The sequence below is a fragment of the Lentinula edodes genome (genome assembly GCF_021015755.1).
Source record: "Lentinula edodes strain Le(Bin) 0899 ss11 chromosome Unknown C8R40scaffold_2, whole genome shotgun sequence".
Lineage (NCBI taxonomy): Eukaryota > Fungi > Basidiomycota > Agaricomycetes > Agaricales > Omphalotaceae > Lentinula > Lentinula edodes.
The window spans coordinates 1-17,300 of NW_025764308.1; the positions used below are offsets into that span (position 1 = coordinate 1).

The window sequence follows — 17,300 nt, forward strand, 5'->3', positions numbered from 1 at the left end:
CAGACTAATGATATAGTTCCGTATGTTCTGGTTTTTAAGGAAAAGCAAATTCCTGGCAGTTAAATCAAATCCAGCAGCTTGGCTAAATAAGAACAACAAAGTTAATCAAAAAAAAAAAAAAAAAACACACAAACAAAAGAGAAAGACTCACAAGGCAGCAGAGGAATATTGTTCAAGACGGAGGGTGACTTGTTCAGCATCATGCTCATCTTCCTTTGCTTTCCAACTCAATCTGATACCACCCATGGTGGGCACGTGGAAGTATCGGACAGCAGGAGGAGAATAAGCATATAATAGTTTCAATAGATCAGGATCAAAGGGAGATGTCCTAGGGCTGTGGAAAGAAACCAAAGTTGAGTTTCATCAAAACAAAAGCAAAAGAAACAACTGACTTGGGTTCCATAGGAGCAATCCATTCAACAGTGTAAAAAGCAGTGGCCATGATTATGGGGAGGTGGGGGGAAAAAAAAACCTTTGACAGGTGTCACTTATATAGACCTGGGATATAATTGAGTTCTAAAAATAGAATGAAAGAATGGCAAAGTCTAGATTATTCTCACCATGTTCAGTTTCATGTATTCATAGTACAGGTCTAATTCAATAAAAATTGAATTGGATTAAATATACATGGGTTGAGGATTTGCAATGGGAACAAAGGAAAGTATATATCAATACTGAAATGAATAGATACTGGTGGTTCAAGAAGTCTTACTGGGAAGAGCTGGAGTTGATTTCCAAGCTGATACTCCCAATGCTCTTATACATATCATGTATGATAAAAGTCAAATAAATGGATGTGCAGATTAGATAGGATAACTGACAATAAGTGGTGAGGATATGATTACAGAGAGATTTGAGCATCTCAAAATCGACAATGTGTGTGGTAGAATGTACACTCGTAGGCTTTGAAGGTGCACATAGCAGTGAGAGTAGGTCAAGCTCAGAAAGTAAATTTGGTAGGGGCAATTGTTTGGACAAAGGGCAAAAAGGTGCACAAGAGGGATTTTGCTATAAAAGTAAATCAGAAATGATATCAATATGCAGAGATGTGGAAGGGCATGCATTCCGGAGCATTCAAAAGTAGTGTTGAATCAGTAAAATATGGAGCATTGGATATGAAATCAGGTCAGAATGCATATCAAGATTGAGAATGAGGGGGCTGTAAGTGCAATATAGGGTTGGAAAGGAAGGATTTTGAGAATTTAGAAAGAAGCTTCTGTTCAAACCAGGAGTGCCTTGCCATAGATTGAATATGGCAAGGCATACAGAGAGGCTAGCAAAGGGTCCACTGAGTGACTAAACTACTGCAAAACAGACAGAAAAGGACATATTTGAAAAGATATGTCTTTCCAGACAAAAGAGGGCAGGAAGGGCCCGAAACAAGTGTAGATAGGGCGCAAAGTCAAAGTCAAGGTTGAAGGAACCTGCTGCTGTAGCTCAATGGTTGGACTACCTGGATATATACAGGAAGACTGAGACATAGTCCCATTGATAGAAAAAAATAAAAAGAGTAATTAGAAAAGCAGAGAGCCTCAACAGGGATTCGAACCCTGGCCTTTTCATAAGAAATATGACAACTTCAAACAAACAAATATCTATCAAATGCTCTACCACTAAGCTATTGAGGCAATATTTGTGAATGTACTTGACTACATGGAGTGTCAGAGTGCAAAAAAATATTTCACCAACAAGAAACTGACATAGAGCCTCAACAGGGATTTGAACCCTGGCATTTTGATAATATATATCAGGTTACTCGTGGCCATACAAATTTATCAAACACTCTACCACTGAGTTATTGAGGCATAATAGTGAACATATTTGACTAGTTTTAGTGTCAAAAAATATTTGACAACAAGCTGAACGAAAGTCTCAATAGGGATTCGAACCCTAGCCTTTGAGTGATACCGATTTTCACTAAACGCTCTACCTCTGAGCTATTGAGGCTATGCATGTTGAAATCCAAAAATTGTAGATGTTACTGAAAAAGGTGAAAGTGTGGGAATTAATTAGATGCCCACTCGTGCTGGTAACAATTCACCTCTAGAGGGTACAAATGATAATTATATTGGAGTAATGTCAAAGGCCTTCAGAAATGTGGTAAATAGTGTAGATTGGATATGAAATCAAGTCAGAATGCATATCAATATTGACAATGAGTGCTCTAAATGCAATACACAGCCAGAAAGGGAGGTATTTGGGATTTTGGAATAGGACTTGCCTTCCCACCAGGACTGCCTTTGCATAGATCCCAAGGTGTGGAAAGAGGTTTTTGCTATGGATTGGAGCTAAGAATAATATCAATATCGGCCAAACTACTGAAAACCAGACATGAAAGAATGTTTCTGAGAGATAGAGGAGGAAAAGGGCATGGCCTTTCTGGGTGTAATATAGTGGAGTCCACAACAATAACTCGAGATGTAGCATTGAGCTGGCTATGGTATTGAGCAGTGTATTCAAGTACACCTCCATTTTAGTGGGGTCTCGAGACATTGAGGAGGACTAGTGAGACAAGGTGAGTGAGCTGGATCGGAGGCAAGAGTGGAATACGCGCGTCTAAAGATAATGGGACAGGCAAGTGCAACACCTAGTGAATGAAAAACAGTGGTACTTGTTGAAAAAAGTTGTAGATCAAATGATAAAACTGTTGATGCACATGTGACAAAGTTGCAAAGATTTCATGAAAAAGTTGTGCACAGAAACAGAAGGTACAAACTATTTGTAATTATATTCATCATAATCTGCTGTGCACTGAAACAGAGCAATATTCAACCAGGGTACAAGCACTTGGATTGATTTCCAAGTTTTTAACAGGCAAATGGCTGCTCATACTTCTACCAGGATTGTTATTCAACATGTCACAGGCCTTGAGAAATGTTCTGGATTGGATATGAAAACAAGTCAAAATGCATATCAATATTGAGCATGAGTGCTATCAAGAGAATTTAGAATAGACTGTACCACCAGAAAGGGAGGTCAATGGGCATTTTAAAGAGGTCATGCCTTCCAGCCAGGACTGCCTTTGCATAGATCCCAAGGTGTGGAAAGAGGTTTTTGCTATGGATTGGAGCTAAGAATAATATCAATATCGGCCAAACTACTGAAAACCAGACATGAAAGAATGTTTCTGAGAGATAGAGGAGGAAAAGGGCATGGCCTTTCTGGGTGTAATATAGTGAAGTCCACAACGATAACTCGAGATGTAGCATTGAGCTGGCTATGGTATTGAGCAGTGTATTCAAGTACACCTCCATTTTAGTGGGGTCTCGAGACATTGAGGAGGACTCGATGAAGACCAATATGAGTAGTGAGACAAGGTGAGTGAGCGGGATCGGAGGCAAGAGTGGAATACGCGCGTCTAAAGATAATGGGACAGGCAACTGCAACACCTAGTGAATGAAAAACAGTGGTACTTGTTGAAAAAGTTGTATATCCAATGAAAAAACTGTTGAGGAACACAGATGATAAGGCCACAAGAATGTCACGGACAGGTTGTTTACAGAGACAGAAGTTGCCCACTAGTTGCAAATATATTCTTCATAGTCTAATATGAACACATCCAATAAAGTGGCATTGATTTTATGGAAAGGTTGTGCACAGAAACAGAGGCCATAGCTCCAAGGCATACAATACATCATTGTCAACAATCGACTTGTGCATTGGCACTCAAACGTATTCCGGGGCTTTCGACTTTGCCATTGATCCAATGCACGTGCATGTATAGTCAGTGGTGCAGGTGGGTCATATCAATGTAGGCCATATATCCAATGCGTACAACACAATCAACCAGAGTACAAGCACTCGCATCAATTTCCGATTTTGTAATAAGCAGTTGTTTAACATGTCACAGGCCTTGAGAATGGTTCTGGATTGGATATGAAGTTGAGTCAGAATGCATATCAAAATCAACAATGAGGGCTTTCAAGGCAACATGCAGTCGGAAAGGGAGGTCATTGAGAATTTAGAATAGACTGGACCACCGGAAAGGGAGGTAAATGGGAATTTTGAACATGACCTGCCTTTCCACCAGGACTGCCTTTCCATAGATCCAAAGGTGTGAAAAGAGGTTTTTGCTATGGATGGGAGCTCAAAATGATATCAATATTGACCAAACCAGTGAAAACGAGACATAAACAGAGGTTTTGGAGTGATTTAGGAAGACTGGGTTTCCGGCTGGTTTGCCTTTCCATGAGAAAAAGGGCATGAAAGGCCCAAAACGCTAAGGGAAAGGGCATGCCCTTTCCGGGTGTAATATAGTTAGGTGTCAGTACGGCGTGAATTTATCGCCGGTCGGCGACGTACTCCCAAAGTATTGGTGTCAAACACCCGCGCTTTCAGTGTGTCTTGAACAGCATCGTAGGAACTGTCTGCCTCCGAGTCCGTGACAGTTACACGGACGTGGATCATCGTGTGAGGGGGGAGTTGAGCCCCCAGGGGTTTACCTTCGAAGTTCAACGATTTATTCGTTCGTTTCACAGTATGTGGTGCAAGGTGGCGTTGAACCATTTTCACCATTCTCGCTGCAAAAAATGCAACCCCCGTTCCCTCTGTCTGCTCCATAATTTTGTCCCGCTCCGTTAGCAGCAGAGCTTCTTGATGCGTTCGAACAGTGGACTTCCCCTTCAGAATTCGAAGATCTCGGGACATTCCCCGAAGATTGGACGTTTCGTCATCTACCATACTTGGCGGTCGGACAAGTAACGCAAGATTGACGAGATCCTATATGCGCATTGAATAAATGATTTCATAAATTAAATGAAACTTACATTTGGTGACTCAAGGAGGGGGGTAGCCGTCATCGGGACTTTAATCAATGAATCGTCAAAGATTGCGGAGAACGCCCTCCACAGCGCTTTCCCCGTTCGCGCGTCCTGTACCTCATCCAGAAAAGTCGAGACATACGGCATTGCATAAACAGTGTCTGCTTTCTGCTGGTATTTGAGCCGAGGAATGCCATCTAGCTGCATGATAGCAATACTTCGTTCATTCGCTGTAAACATTCGTTGAATTGTCTAATAAAAAGTTAGCACAAATTGCGGCGAGAATTTATCGCCACACTCACTCTCGCTGCCACGATCACAATCTGGTTGATCTTCGGCACCGTGTTTGTCCCCAGTACCTTCGCAATTTCGGCCTCCCAATGATCGGCCCTGTTTGAAATGATGTGCAGATGGATAGCGTTTCTTCGGAAAAACCGGGTAATCTCAGCTATCCATTGATCCATCAAACTATTAGGAACGACAACGAGGTGCCGCTCATTGGGTATTCCGGACTCTAAATTGCCGAAACTCGGCGCTAAAAAACAGCGTCAGTAGCCGGCGAGATTTTATCGCCGCTGGCACCTACCATCTCTCAAGCACGCAGGTAACTTGGACCGGTCCATTTCCTTCGCTTTCACCTTCTCCTGAATTTCATACAACGACTGCAGTGTCGCAATCGTTGCCAGCGCACACATGGTTTTCCCCAACCCGACCTCATCGAACAGACAAATACCTGGTACTGTTGCCCACTGCTCACGCACTGGTCGAATCGTCCGCTCGTTAGCAGGCCCACTGTGCAAAATATTCGGAAGGGCGGCTTTCTTAGGCGTCGTTAATGCTAACATCACGGCAGCCACAAACACAAACTGATGCCAGCTGATCTTCACCGGTGTACTGTTCAAAAACGGTTTGTCACCGTCAGGGTCAGCCAACATCCCTGGTTCGTCCGCCGTGTGTCTTCGAAATGCTAAAGGGAGTCCGTCCTCGGGTAGTCCCAAATATTCATGCAGTTTTTTGTCGTCGTAACTCCTGAACTCCCCGACACCAATGTCTGCCCCATCCGACTTGTAAAGCAGGAGAGCTTCATCCACCTGCGGATTCTCATACATCGAAATCGCCGTCCGCAGAGCCGAGTCATCTCGTTCAACCCATTCTTCTGCGAAGTCCGCTAATTCCAACGCAAACGCCTGGAAATCACTCTCACTAGGAGTTGGGATGTTCTCGATCTTCTTCCTCGGGATGCTTCTCGCTAACACCCGCCCATATCCCACTACAATGTACTTAGCATCACATCACAATACATTTCCACGCCCACGTACCTATCTTTTCGTCGTAGCCACCTGCATCGAAGTTCACTTCGATAGTTTTTGAGGTTTTTGCTTCAATGACTCCGACGAGCCACCCAATAAGCATTTGACAATACTCTAACTTCTTTCCCTGGTCACTCAGACGTGACCACCTCGCTGCAATTGCCTTCGACGCTTCCGTTGATTCAATGTCAATCTCCTCCTCTCGGATTTCATCGTCCTCCTCGGTCGTGACTTGCCACGATAGTTGCGACTTCCAGTGCTGCATCTTCTTGAACACACTCCGCGCCTTCTTAACATCAAAGTTCTGCGGCACCTCGAAACTTTTCCAGAAGTCGGGACCAAGGATTTTCTCCAGCTCCGTTTGAGTGGCGTTGAGCGAATCTGTCGCTCGCTTGCATTCCTTCGTCGCCGCGTCCAAGTAGGTCTGAATTACCCCATTCAGCCACGTTTTTGCTGTGTCCGGCGGTGTAATATCCTTCCCCTTGATCGCATCTCCAAACACTTCTTCCAAAAAACTATCCTGCCGTCCCGTCCACTGCGTAAGCGGAACAAACCCTCTCACGACCCGTCCCTGTTCGTCCTTCTCCGCGTACAACTTCACCCACGCAAGATACCGGTCCCGGATACTAAATCCCACATTATCCAAAGCGTCCTTCAACTGAAATATTGTCAGATCATTTCATCTGCCCATGCATTCAAACTCACAGGCCCATCCATGCAGCTACCCCATCCTTCGCTCTTGTTCGACAGTGCAACGTCATTGAGATCCCGATTTTTGAAGTTGTATTTCTCAATTTCCGCCCTCCCCCCCTTTTTAAGATCTTTCAAGTGTTCGTGGATATGCTTCCACCGCCCTCCCCACTTCTCCTGAAACTGCGCGGGACATGTCGGCTCCCAGAAAGGTGGCACGTTGAATCGGCGTAACTGAGCAGTGAGAACGCTTTCCTTTTCAAACAACGTCCCATCTCCATCGACAAGTTTCTCAGCTTTCAGGAGGTTACGGTTGTTGAGGATGAGATGAACGAGGAGCGCAAATTTACGGTTCGAGGACATTCTTATCGAGTGCTAGATGAGATTATCTTAGACTGAGTACCCCCTCTTTCCTTACACTCACGAAAACGGCGAGAATATACGTACCAGCAGTTGAAGGTTCGAAAACGGCGATTTTTTGCAGTTTACAAGTGTCTTACAAACGACTTATTCTCTCTACAGAGATGGTTGTGGTTCGAGTTTAAGAGACGTTTAGCCGAGATGGCTTCTAATTACCCTTGTTTGTTTAACTATACAGCTTGTTCCCACGATCATCCAGTTCCAAGTCACGCGACTGTTCGATTTCAGCGTGGCCTTTGATGATCTGGCGAGATTATCTCGCCGCCTGCGTAGCTTGCCCGAGTTACGTAATTATCCACTCTCACTGCTCCCGCATGTTACGTCTTATTTTACATTTTTACCTAATTTCCCGTGAACATCATCGTCCAATTTGGCGAGAATTTCTCGCCGCTCACGGACTGGAGTGTCTGACCTCACTAGCGTCCAATCTGTCAGCTCAAATTTCTGAGGTAAATCTTTTGTTTTTATTTAATCCCAAAGTGGCGAGAATTTCTCGCCGCTCCTGCACACCCTTTCTCCGCCTGACTTTCACTTCCCCATCGTGCTTTTTTACTCAAACATCAGGTTCAACAAGCAACTCGGTTATACTTTTACACCGCACTCGTCAATTCAGCCTGGTCACACTTCGAAATTACTTACCTGCTTGTTCACCCTCTGTTCGGCGACACTGTACGGCCACTCAGGCACTCAAGTACTTCTACCTTTTTTGCCTCCATGTTTTCTAGCGCTCACATTCCTTTTCTTTTCTACAGCCTGAGTGTCCGGCGTGAATTTATCGCCACCCACCAGCGCAAACTTCATGCTTACTGACTCAAATTTTCCAACCCTTGCTGTGAGAATACCTCATTGATGCCGGCGAGAATTTACCGCCGCGCAAGGTTGCCTCCAGGATATTCATTACACTTAATGCAATAACACAAGAACGACCGATATTGACGTTCCCCCTCCACCCCCCCCCCCACGGGGGACCGTCAATATCGGTCATTCTTGTGTTGTTGCAATAAGCAGTGACTTGGACGGAATTGCCTTATATGGTAATCACAGCCACCAGGGGTCGACCCCCTACCGCCGTTTTCGAAACTTGTATATAACCCCTAAGTACACTGCTGAATGCACTGCTTGATCAAAAGTGATAGCAATGAGGACTGGGAAAAGTACACTGCTGAATGCACTGCTTGATCAAAAGTGACAGCAATGAGGACTGGGAAAAGTACACTGCTGAATGCACTGCTTGATCAAAAGTGATAGCAATGAGGACTGGGAAAAGTACACTGCTGAATGCACTGCTTGATCAAAAGTGATAGCAATGAGGACTGGGAAAAGTACACTGCTGAATGCACTGCTTGATCAAAAGTGACAGCAATGAGGACTGGGAAAAGTACACTGCTGAATGCACTGTTTGATCAAGTCTGCAGTCCGAGTTTTGGCTTTGGCGCGATGTGGCTGTGCCAGGTTCCCACGCTACACTCCAATGAAGAAAAAAATGAAAATGAAGAGGCGGGTCTCAGCATTATAAATCTTCAAGAATTTCCTTAAAAGGTGAAAAACTGCGCCCTCTATAGGCAGTACAAGACAGAATTGCCCAGTATGGTAGAAAACTCTGCCAGCAGGAATTGCCAAGTATGGTAGAAAAGCGCAGGAGTTACTCAAAGAGGAAATAAAAAGCAGGCAAAAAAAGCGCCTCTGAGGAAATCTCGGAGGGGGGAAAGAATACGGAAATTAGTTCCCACGCTTCATGGAAAACTTGAAAAATTGAAAATGAAGAGCGGAGAGAGGCGAGTCTGATGATGTAACTGCGACCTTATGCGGCGGAATCCTCACGGTGCTATAAACAAAACAAAACAACAAGTCGGATGTGAATTATGCATCAACCAGTGCTCCGATTTGAATGATACTGGTGGGTGACCCTAGGTTATTTTGTAGTGCGAGTTCAATGGTGACATTTGCGTGACCAGAATCGGAGTATATTCTCCACTAATGTAAAGATGTCTCTCAATGTACATAGTGTTGAGCTTGCTATACACAGTGATGTATAGCACAGCAATGGGAAAGGAGCTTTCCATGGCCCACTGTGTAGAGCAGTGTGTTGAGCTCCCTGTGTACAGTGCTGAGCTCCCTGTGTACAGTGTTCAGCTATCTGTATACAGTGTTGAGCTCCCTGTGTACAGTGCTGAGCACTTGAGTTGATGTGGAAAGCTATGTCAGAAGGCTATAAAAGTGCGCTTTTTTGGACCCCCGTGGGAAAAACTTGGTCAAGAATCGAACAAGCCAAAAATTTTACGTATGGAATTTTCAAAATTCTGTACGTAAAATCTCAGAGACGTTTACGTATAGAATCACTTTCAATTCTATACGTAAAATGGACATCTGGGCTGACAGTGGACAGTATTGAGCTCACTGTCTATGACGACGTCGAGCTCACTGTCTACGACGATGACAACGAGCTCACTGTCTACGACAATGACAACGAGCTCACTGTCTATGACGACGTCAAGCTCACTGTGTACAACAGCAATGACAAGCTCACTGTATCTGACAACGTTGAGCTCACAGTCTACGACGATGACAACAAGCTCACTGTCTACGACAATGACGACGAGCTCACTGTCTATGACAACATCGAGCTCACTGTCTATGACAATGACGACGAGCTCACTGTGTATGACGACGTCGAGCTCACTGTCTACAACAGCGATGACAAGCTCACTGTGTCTGACAACGTCGAGCTCACTGTCTACAACGATGACAACAAGCTCACTGTCTATGACAACATCGAGCTCACTGTCTACAACAGCAACAACAAGCTCACTGTGTCTGACAATGTTGAGTTCACTGTGGGAGATGATGACCAGCTCATTGCATACAGTGTTGAGCTCACTGTGGAGGACAATGACTAGCTCACTGTCCAAGACAATGACCAGCTCATTGTATACAGTGCTGAGCTCACTGTGTAGGACAGCATAGAGCTTGTTGTGGACAGCATTGAGGTCACTGTCTGAGACAACATTGAGGACACTGTATACAGTGTTGAGCTCACTGTGTATGGCAATGAGCAGCAGCATTGAGCACAGTGTGGAGGTCACTGTGGGCAACAGTGGTGGTGAGCTCACTGTGTAGAGTATTCTACTCACTCTGTAGAGTGTTGTGCTCACTGTGTAGAGTATTCTACTCACTGTGTAGAGTGTTGTCCTCACTGTGTAGAGTGTTCTACTCACTACGTAGGCCAGTATGGGTGCAAAGGAACTAGACCGGTAATAGAGGTGTAATATAGATATAGCTACATGATCCTGTGTGTCCTGGGGACCATATTGACCACTGGCACTTGATACGATATGCAGCGGATGTGAGGATCCTGGGCTGCGAGTGTCAGGAGGTGCGGGAAATGAGTGGCAAGAGTCGCCAAGCTCTAGAGAGCCAAGGATGATGACTAATCATGCATGTTAGGATAGAATCCTGTAGAGGAGAAGGTAAGGAAGATATTATCTGCCATCATGGAGTGGATTGGAGGAGCGGATTGAAGGATTCTGGCGAAACAGATTTGAGGTAGTTTTAGGGTGGCCAATGGAGCATTGGCCAGCTCCCATTCTAACAGGTATACGCGTTTGCCAGTCCCAGGATCCTTGTAAGTGAAAATAAGAGCTACCAACGTCGGTAGAAGAGGTATGAATTCGCCTGTGGTTTTATCGCTGATTTGATAGGGGCACCTTTCGGGATCGATCCGTTTATCAGGTACTGGAGGGGGGTGGTTGCAAGGCCTACGAAAAGGTACCCAGCATTCATAGCAGAATGGCCAGAACGCAGCAGACTGCATCTTAAGTCCCTTGAGGGTAGCAACAATACTTGCAAAACCCCAGAAACGGTCATGCACCAGTTCTTCTGAATGGAACTGTCCGGCGACCCAACAATCAGAACAGCCATTAAGGACTACAGACTCCATGATGGCATTGAACTCCCTGAGTTGTTTTTCCCCCCCGTCGTATTTTGAATTGAGAACAAAGGCATTGGCAGCTACGGAATTGGCTGCAAGTTCCTTGACGCCGTGAGGTTGGACGGGGACGAGTTTCTTGTCGAATCGAGGGACGTCGACTTCGGAAAGAGCATAAGGCGTCTTTGGGAACAATGAGAGAGAAGAGGTAGGTGGTGAGAAAAAACACGCACCAAGGATAACTTTTCGCAGTTCGAACAAAGTTCTCCGTTCAGAGCTATGCACGAATGAACCTCTCTATCAAATGCAGCTAAGGCCATTCGTAGACAGCCTACGGTTTCTAAAAAGAGAATCATATCGAGTCTACCAACATGATCTATGGCCGAGGGATCTTTGGGAGGGAAAGGAAGTTGAGTCCACAAGCAGTAGCAGAGAGCAGGGAATCCGTCCCGTCCAGCTCGCCCCGCCTCTTGGTAATAATTAAGGAGCTCCCTCGGATCCTTGTGGATTACAACACGGACGGAGGGATAATCAACGCCTTGCCCAAACGCCTGAGTTGCAACGATCCATCTATCCTCGGGTAAAGCTCCGGTTCTCCAACGCCACTCTGAAGCCTCCCTCTCCTTGTTGTTCATCTCACCTGTGTACATAGGAAAGCCAAACGAATCTCGGACATCCCTCGCCTCCTTCAAAGTAGAAAGAAAGAGAATACCCCTGTCGCCTTCCGTCATCTTTCTCGTTTCATTGCTCAGGAGCTCCCTAATCTTCTCCAGGTACCCCTCCTGTTCAATCTTCTCCACGGAGTATTTGAGATTCGGCCGTCCACTGTAACGGCGAATTTCGTCCACAAGCGCGACGTCGGAGATCTCCATTGCTTCAAGAATAGCAGGCATAGATCGAGGCATTAAAGACCCGGATAGGAAAGTTATGGGGATAGAGGCACGAACGAGATTGGGAAAACGTTTGAAACAGGCCCGGAAGTCAGAATCAGTCACAATCTTGTGAGCTTCATCGATGAAAATACGTTTGAGCCGCTCACGAGTTGCATCACAAGTAAGCCAGTGATGGAATTCATCGGTTCCTGCCTTGTGAGCAGAAACCAGGACAAGCTGAGCTGTGTGCTCATCGTAAGAATCTTCCTGCCAAACTCCCCCGTTAATACCTGTTTCGAGGAGTCTGCGTCTCAAATCTTGAGTCAGAGCGATAAGAGGGCTGACAACAACGAATAGGTGGTGAGGAAATAAGAATGGAGCGCCGAGGAACGCGAGACTCTTCCCTCCGCCAGTCTCAATAATTCCAAATACATGTAATGAACTCCCAACGCTATTGACAAGCTCGGCTTGCTCGGCGCTGGTAAATCCCTTGGAAGGGTTGTACCTGCGTCGAAGAACAGCTTTGAGAGCTTCCCTAGCTGATGGATGAACAGCGGCTCGACGAGGATTTCGGTAGGAAGGGGTAACGCGAGTTGTTCGAATTTGTTCAAGGATATGCGTACCCAGATACTCAATCTCGCTGCGGATGAGATGCCGTGTCCTATTTTCAAAGCCGTCAAAGCGTTCTGAGATAGAGGTAAGGAGATCTTGGAATTGGGAGGTTATGAGGGTGTTGGTGGAGTAGGAGTTGGTCATAACGCCCTAGCAAGCGAGAACAGCGAATTAGTAGTGTGATGAGTACGAGAAATGAGCACCGCACCTTGTAAAGTTCCCGATCTGTCTTGTGGTCTAGCAAAGGATGTAGCATACCGATGAACGCCTGCCACTTCAAGCAAACCTGCTGCATGTGCGCAACCGCGTCGGCGGCAAGTCCAGTAGCACTAGTTGTATCTAATCCGTAGCCAGATCGACCCATGTCCAGCGAATGTCCGAAGGACTCATGGGCAGCTACAACGTTCGGATCTTCATCGCTCGGGTCAAAGAAGCTTGTCGAGGTGGAGGATATAAGTAAACAAGACATAAGCTGCCGAAAGTCTTGGAGTTTGAGATCTATACCGAGGTGGATGCCGTTTAAAGAACCAAGAACCTTCGAGAAGTCCTTGCTATCCATAGGCTTTCCTGTAACAACGAAAACTTCGTAGAAGTATCGTTGGCATTGAGACTTCTCCATCCCAATGTAGCAGCCAATAAAGCCAGCAGCCCAAAAGGCAACTCCGAGAACAAGAATGAGAAGTCGGTTCACTTGAAAGGCAGGGGTTCGAGCAATGAGTTTCCCGGCCCCAGTAAGGGATTGCGTTTTCTGATATTCGGTGACAATTGTGAGGAGCCCATTTATGACGAATACGTTTCGAGTGTTGCGGGCGTTGTTGGCATATAATAGTCTCTCGATTTCGGTACCACGGGAACCCCCACCCCAGGTCGTAGATATAAGGTAGTAGAGTTGGCGAACAATTTCGTCCAACTGAGAGAACCACTTAAGGATTGAACCTAAATCGAAATCAGGACCTAAGACAGTAAAGTTAACAGGTAAACCTACCATTCTTGGGCACGGTTTGATTGTCTATTGTGGTAAAAAACCTGGGGTCTTTGGATATGTGGGTGAGTAGGCGTGGACGGAAAATCTCAAACCCATTCTCTGCTTCCTCGAAGAATGAGTAGCGAAAGTCATTCTTGGTCGGACGGTCTCTGAACCACCGGGGCTGTCCTGTCTTATGAGGTACTGAAGCTTCGTCGATGTGTTGCAGTATGTCGTCGAATTTGCAGCCACAAAAGAGAACTTGTATATTTGCCTCAACTTCTACAAGCGTACGTTGTACGCCCTCAACAAAGGAAGAGACGGAGATAGGAAAACCGTCGATGGAAATGACAGTTCGCCCTAGGTTCCAATTGAATCTTGCTAATCCTTGTTGACGAGTGGCCAGTGCTCGAAACAGATTCATATTCTGTCGAAGAGTGGTGAAGAGAACGGAGTGGCCATCTGTGATAAATCTTTGAACGACGGCCTGGTAGGTCCTGATAAATAAGCGTACATGAGTTCTCAGGAGCTCAGAAGTCAGTTAGAACTCTTACAATAACGGATCGCCATTAAAATCCGATAAACGATTCAAGATCTCTTTTAACGCGGTAGCTCTGAAGCACCACTGAGGCTGAGCTATGATGGGCGGGATGACCGAGGCCCGGACAAAGCTCCCAGACTGCTTGAGGTTAACAGCAATAAGGAAACGCGTGAATGGGCACATAAGCTCGTGTCGGATGTATTCATCACTCGGGCGTGACAGGATGTACCAAACGGTTTCATGGAAGGTGTTCTTGAGGTGTGAGATTGAGCAAGTTTCGTCAGCTAGTTCCGTTGCGAGAGTTTTGAGTTGGGCTTCCAAAGAAGGGTGAAGTGGAACGGGAAAGGAGTCGACGGGGAATTGATTCGTCGTAATGAGGAACGCGACGAATTGTGCTGTGCGATATGCATCTTCAATCACAGTTTTGACCTCCTGAGGGCGTCGGAAAGGTTTGTGTTTGAGGTCACTAAGAAGCCATAAGTAGCTGAGCTTGTATAAGAAAAGTTCATAACACACTTTGGGTTACTCGACGCGATGTACCTGCGAACGAGTACTGGGATCTGACTGATACTTTTACTAACCTCCTCATAATATTCTCTAGCCACTGAACGGAGACGTTCGAAGGTTGTGAGTGCATGTGAAGCAGGGGTAGAGATAGTTTTCCTAAGGTCTGTTATGTTAACACCTTCGAGAAGTTCATCCCAGCGGGATTGTGCGAACACGGCGTTTTTTTCGCGTTCATTGGAAGTTACGTTGAAGACTTGGGAGGTTTCGAGTAGGTTGCAGGTGGAGGCAGAGTGCTCAATCGCGAGGAGTGCTAAAGATTTGATTTCGGGGTCTGGAATAATCTCGACGTAACGCAGGTTCTTTCTAAATACGGAGAGGGGTTGACAACAGACTCGGATTGACTGACGGTTACCCACTTCTACGTCTGGGTGTACGTCTGTATGGTGTCTCCGCAGTGACCTGCTCTTCCAGAAAACGGCTCCACTACATCCCTCGTTCAAACACCTATACCCCTGGATGGTTTCGATGCCTTGGATGCGAGGTACTGCTTCGTGTGGGACGGCCTCAGGACGATCAGCTCCGAGGAGCACTAGCATTGAGAGGATGTCGATTTTCTTTGGAAGTCGAAGTTCAAAGGGCAAGTTGAGTCCTTTGTAATGGCGCATCCATTGGTGTTGGCGTATGTGGTCGAATGGTACTGGTTTGTTACACTCAGTACAGATCGAGAGATGGTATACGGGCTCGACGGCGATGTTGAATTTCGCAAGGAGAGAGTGGGCTTGCGGGGGTGTGACAACGGTCAAGGGGAGGTCGACGTCCATGGCCTCTGTCTCGTCCTCTTCATCCACTATTTCCGGAGGGTCATCTTCAGATTCGGAGGCGTCGTTACTGCGCTGATCATCTACGGAGTTTTTGGTTGAACAAAACCTTCCGGGGCTGAATATCATACAGGACGTACCCTCATAAGTGCCACTTGGGCAGGTGAATCCGTCGCTAATCCCTTCGGATCCCACCTCATATTCACCATCTGCCCCTTTTTCGACAACCTCTTCCATCGTTACTTCAGGCGCGTTGAACTCTTCCATCGCGATTTTGTCTGCAGTGAAGGGCGGCGAGGTTGGAGTGTTACTGAGTGTTGAGGGGTCCAAGGTAGACCTAGACGCAGGGGGTCCATCGACTGAGAGTGGCGAATTGGAGAGGGATGAGTCTGCTAAAGGATCCCTCCCCGCAATGTCGTGGTCCGCGTGGGGCGATTCTTCAGGCGGTGGATGTTGAGGGAGCCGAGTAAGGGCCGTCAGCTTCTTGAAGCTGTAGCGAGCATGTAGCTCCGAGCTACATGGACACGGCAGTTTGCCATCTAGTCGACGAAGTACCTTGACTTTGATACCTGGCAGATTCAATATTAGACAGCTGAAGGTAAAATACCAGCCACTATAACGCACCGTTATACCGAAAGTTATGCGCCGTTGAGTGGTATTCCTTCCGATGGCTCTCTGCATTGGATCCAACAAAGGGATAACGGCAGCCCGGTCTAGCGCAAAAGCTAGATGGAAATAAGCTGCTGAGGAATGAAACTTACATATTATATTGCTTACATCTTAGGCATATTACTGGTGGCGAAGTTCCTACGAAACCTTAAGTTCAAATTGTCCTTCAAGTTTAATTATCAGGCAAAGAAATGACTGAGATATGAGAGACTTACCTTGCGGGACTGTGGCGCGTCGACTTGGCGGTGGTTCGAGCGAAACAGTCAAATAAGCGCCCAAAGGTCCGGCACATAATTTCGACTGAATGTTCGCGGACCGTTGAATTGAACAGCGCGCGCGCATTGATTGAATTAACGAATATCTAGCATTGAATATAGGCTATATAGCAGCATTCTCGCTGATTACATTAGTCTTTAATAGCATTATTTGGAAAGATTCTGAGTAGAATAGAAGGATTACTCATTTCAGGTACATGGAGGAAAGGTCAGTCAATGGCATGGGACATGGATGGATTCTGGCAAATCCAAGGGAACATATATGTGCTCTAGGTATATGGACATCATGTAGACTATGAGAGATGTTCATGGCAACAACGGGCCTGAGGATTCTGGACCAGCAAGTTGGTGAAGTGGAATCACTGAACGTGTGGGAAAACCCAGGCGATTGTGAGACTGCCAATGGAGCGACAGACAAATGGTTGATACCTGCATGATCCTGTGTGCTCTGGGGTGCATATTGACCACTGACACTTGATATGATATGCAGCGGATGTGAGGATTCTGGGCTGCAAGTGTTGGGGAAGTGTGGGAAATGACCAGCGAGACTCGCCGTGCCATAGAGAGCCAAGGATGATGACTAATGATGCATGTTAGGGTGGAATCCTATAGAGGAGAAGGTAAGGAAGATATTATCTGCCATCATGGAGTGAATCGGAGGAGCGGATTGAAGGATTCTGGCGAAACAGATTTGAGGTAGTTTTAGGGTGGCCAATGGAGCATTGGCCAGCTCCCATTCTAACAGCACGCTACAACATAAACCTCCGCATACCAAAACCTACCCTAAGACCTATTTTGACCCAGGTCTTACACACTCGGGACTTCGGGATCACATACTCTCGGAAGGCTCCTAGTGGATTATCCCCGATCGTGTACGCAGACGCCGATTACGCTTCATGTCTAGATTCTCGGCATTCCACCTCGGGAGTCCTGACTA

At 46.2% G+C, this 17,300-nt stretch overlaps 3 protein-coding genes and 3 non-coding genes across 6 annotated transcripts; all 6 read right to left on the reverse strand.

The window, feature by feature from the left end:
* Nucleotides 1-5: 5 nt before the first annotated feature.
* Nucleotides 6-442, reverse strand: C8R40DRAFT_1065302 (uncharacterized protein; the record flags this gene model as incomplete). The annotated part of the gene is made up of 3 exons (XM_046225648.1): nt 6-82; nt 152-334; nt 393-442. Coding segments are annotated over 3 exons (310 nt in total), but the record flags the coding sequence as incomplete, so codon positions are not given.
* Nucleotides 443-1,528: 1,086 nt separating this feature from the next.
* C8R40DRAFT_t37 lies at nt 1,529-1,628 on the reverse strand. Its single transcript has one exon. It is a non-coding gene; the product is annotated as a tRNA-Ile (tRNA).
* Nucleotides 1,629-1,704: 76 nt separating this feature from the next.
* C8R40DRAFT_t36 lies at nt 1,705-1,805 on the reverse strand. Its single transcript has one exon. It is a non-coding gene; the product is annotated as a tRNA-Phe (tRNA).
* A 63-nt stretch (nt 1,806-1,868) lies between these two features.
* C8R40DRAFT_t35 lies at nt 1,869-1,947 on the reverse strand. Its single transcript has one exon. It is a non-coding gene; the product is annotated as a tRNA-Phe (tRNA).
* Nucleotides 1,948-4,073: 2,126 nt separating this feature from the next.
* Nucleotides 4,074-7,123, reverse strand: C8R40DRAFT_1165093 (uncharacterized protein; the record flags this gene model as incomplete). The annotated part of the gene is made up of 7 exons (XM_046230631.1): nt 4,074-4,238; nt 4,303-4,719; nt 4,767-5,012; nt 5,063-5,295; nt 5,347-6,030; nt 6,080-6,728; nt 6,776-7,123. The coding sequence occupies 7 exons, from the start codon at nt 7,121-7,123 to the stop codon at nt 4,074-4,076; spliced, it is 2,742 nt and encodes a 913-aa protein (XP_046091287.1).
* A 4,645-nt stretch (nt 7,124-11,768) lies between these two features.
* C8R40DRAFT_1079401 (uncharacterized protein) lies at nt 11,769-16,219 on the reverse strand (the record flags this gene model as incomplete). The annotated part of the gene is made up of 5 exons (XM_046227041.1): nt 14,611-16,219; nt 14,108-14,560; nt 13,575-14,050; nt 12,798-13,525; nt 11,769-12,739 (listed from the first exon to the last, which is right to left on the reverse strand). Coding segments are annotated over exons 1-5 (4,118 nt in total), but the record flags the coding sequence as incomplete, so codon positions are not given.
* Nucleotides 16,220-17,300: the final 1,081 nt, after the last annotated feature.